This window comes from Porites lutea, chromosome 2 (assembly GCF_958299795.1).
Source record: "Porites lutea chromosome 2, jaPorLute2.1, whole genome shotgun sequence".
Classification (NCBI taxonomy): domain Eukaryota; kingdom Metazoa; phylum Cnidaria; class Anthozoa; order Scleractinia; family Poritidae; genus Porites; species Porites lutea.
The window spans coordinates 7,398,448-7,401,606 of NC_133202.1; the positions used below are offsets into that span (position 1 = coordinate 7,398,448).

The 3,159-nt window shown below is 36.3% G+C and overlaps 2 protein-coding genes across 2 annotated transcripts in view; one reads left to right on the plus strand and one right to left on the minus strand.

Moving 5' to 3' along the window:
* Window positions 1–459: 459 nt before the first annotated feature.
* Window positions 460–2,728, minus strand: LOC140927584 (ubiquitin-conjugating enzyme E2Q-like protein 1). The gene has a single exon (XM_073377260.1). The coding sequence runs from the start codon at window positions 2,473–2,475 to the stop codon at window positions 1,723–1,725; it is 753 nt and encodes a 250-aa protein (XP_073233361.1). The 5' UTR covers window positions 2,476–2,728; the 3' UTR covers window positions 460–1,722.
* A 158-nt stretch (window positions 2,729–2,886) lies between these two features.
* LOC140927588 (tonsoku-like protein) overlaps window positions 2,887–3,159 on the plus strand; it is a 22,787-nt gene continuing 22,514 nt past the window's right edge. Inside the window, exon 1 of the mRNA XM_073377264.1 lies at window positions 2,887–3,083. Coding sequence (XP_073233365.1) covers window positions 3,053–3,083 — 31 coding nt within the window. The 5' untranslated portion in view covers window positions 2,887–3,052. The remainder of the gene's footprint in view (window positions 3,084–3,159) is intronic.

Consider the following 3,159-nt stretch of genomic DNA (forward strand, 5'->3'; position numbering starts at 1 on the left):
CAAGTAAAATCCAGAATCCAAGTTCCACTGACAAATAATCCGTTACAAGGTCCAAAATTAAAAATTTAATAAGCGCCCAGTGCGGTTAATCGAATAATTGTGGTATGTGTATTGAGTGTGTGGTTTTTGAAGCCGTGGACAAAAAAAAAACAATAGTGTTAACATTCAAATAAAATGACTTTGGCAGCACTTAATGCAGTGCGGTCTCACTTATTTTATAACCAGAAATTTCAGGGTTATTTAATTTTGTCATTTAGAACTCTTGGGAGTGAAAAGATTCTGTAAGTAAAAAAAACACTCATGAAAGCTTTAAACAATACTTTTGTTCAGACTCTATTGTGACATGTATTGTGTTACTGTAGACAATAAGAGCTCCTAGTAAAATTTTCATTAACATTATCTGGTCAAACTAATTCTGTTATCCCTCTAATGAGCATGTACAAAAGAAGCGTGAATACATGAAAGTCCAATAGAGTTTGCTTTTCTTTCTTTTTCTCTTGGAACAAAAAAATGTGCTCTTTTAGTAAACAGGTGTGAAGGAATAAATTGTTATTATTCAAGTATATCAAATCACTGAGAAGTAATTTGAGAAAATGCTTGCATTGACCCAGACAAACAGTATTCTTCGAACTAGGCTTCTGATTTTTGATTGTTAATAATTAATGATGTAATTAGTCAGTTCACATGAGGACTCTATCAAAATACTCATTAACAGTAACAGTTTTCAAACCACAACTGAAAATTATAATATTATTTGTAAACCTTACTGGTGCAGGGAAATTTCTGTCTTCTTCCATATAAGAATAAAACTTACATCACTTGTAAGCTAAAAACACAATAAAATCAGGTCCCTATGATTTTCTTCTTGAAATTTAAATCTCAAAACCCACAAGCAAGTTTACTCTAAAGAAGAAACTACACTTATGGCTTTGCCAACACGGCAGAATGGAACAAGACAATTTACATTCCCTAATTAATGCATCCCTACTCTCAAAAATACAGCTGAAACCAAAGTTATAAAATTTGGCACTATCAGTGTAAAATTTTTTTTCTGTGACTTTCAACAGAGGTGGAATTTACAATTTTTTTTTGTCTCACAGTAAAAGACACAGTCAATGTAACCACAAAACACATTGATATCTCTCTCATACAAAAAAAGCAATATACTTGTTCTTTTTTCTTTGGGTTGCCAATTTACAATATTTCTAGTATACGTAAATCTGACATATTTCAGTCATAAACATTAGCATGGGAATAGCATATCTGATACTATGTACTGTACAGTGACTTCCTTTCATGTTTTCTAGATGGCCAGGAAACTGTAGGAGCCCACTCTAATATTGTTTACAGTGAGTGAATAAGCCTTGGAAAGTTGTTAACGTTACACATTGACTGTACCTTTTTTCTTGTGGCTTTTAGAGTAATAATGATTTAACAGGTGGTGTAAAATTTACATAGACCCTCAAAATTTTCCAGTGAAAGCTGAGTATTAAAAACAACATTCAGAAACATAAATATGAAAAATCCCTAAATATTCCAAATGGCAATCAATTTTTCTGGGTCACTTTTAAAACAACAGCTTTAAAGAATGATCTTAAAGCATGGAAAAATTGCGAATGTGAACAATAAAATACATTTTTTGTCAACTAGAATTTGTGAATCGCCACTGGATTGTATCTACAAAGAAATATTAATACATGACCACAGTTCCTTTTAATCTAACTAGCCTTCAGATTTTGGCGGTGTAACCCAGCCGTATTTCTCATGCGTTTTAACCAATCGTTTATAAGCGGATTCGGCTTCCTTTTTGGAAAAGGCCTTTTTTGTTGATCTGTCGATTCGTCCTTGTCCCTTCACCACGGCAGCAGAAAATTGTAACACAATGGCTTCTACAGTGTATGCGCTGCTCCATCCCTTAGGAGTTAAAAGTTCCATGCAGATAGCTCCACCGTCAAGAACAAAACCCCCTTCAATTCGCGGCGCTGAGACTCTCATAAAAGGAGGTGCGAAGGGAAAATTATCAGGAAACGTAATATTCAACAAAATAAACTTGGTTCCGGTCTCGACCATGTCTCTGTAAAGTAAACTATCCGTATCAATTTTGTATAATTTCACGTTCCATTCGAACAAATTATCCTCAACAAGTTCGGCTGAAAACAGTTTGTTATCACATCTCATGGTCACGTCGTGAAACTCTTTCATTAAACGTTTTGAACGGACCCTTTGAGCGTGAGAAGAAGTCATTTCGCTAACGTCAGTATTGCCTTTCAAGCCATTGCTCCCTTGAGATTTAGCCGGATTTGAATTATTCAAGTGTCTGGTTTCATCATTACTCTGGTTTGCTTGATTGCTGAAGTCCTCGTCTTTCCTTTCATTCTTGTGATCTGAGTCTCCCTTAGCCTTACATCCATTCTTGTCGGACCCATCTCCATTGCGTGTGTCGCGTCTGACGAGCTTACGGAAAACGGACGCCATTTTGAAAACGATGAGACGAAAGAAACAGAAACAGCAACACGCAGAAGGAGAAAGAGAGTTATATAATATACCCTTGCGCTCCTCCTGGAAAACTGTACTTGAGATAAAAAAAGAAGCTGTAAACTACAGGTCACTCGCCGGGTAAATTCCAATTGATTTCTGTAGCGGCATTTAAATCAACTTGAGGGAAAATATCCAAACACATTTGATATGCTCTGATTGTACAGACCCACAACCCTTTCGTCAAACAACAATAAACTATATAGGATCGCATTGACTTGTGGGATGATTGACGCGCCCACGAAAACTCAGCGGTTCCTAAAATGCACTGAAACGAGGCTCAGCCGGCAATGGGGATCTGGGTACAAAATACAAGGGCGCCATTCACCCGCCATTTTCGAAGGAGTTCTTCTTTTTCATCGTTTTTTGCTGTTTACAAGATTCAAAATTGACGTGAAAATAGATTCATACACGGCTTAATGCTGTTGTCAAAAAGGTAAATAAAAGGCAACCGATCATGCCAATCTTACAGTCGCCTGTGATAATGGGATTTGGAACATGATCTTGTGCAGCTCAGATGGAAGCAAGCCTGCAAAGGGAGCTTAAGCGTAAGTATTTTGTTGTTATTCTCTTTGGTGCAAGATAATTTTTTATTGTTATGTTGTGCATGATTGCAAATGGTTG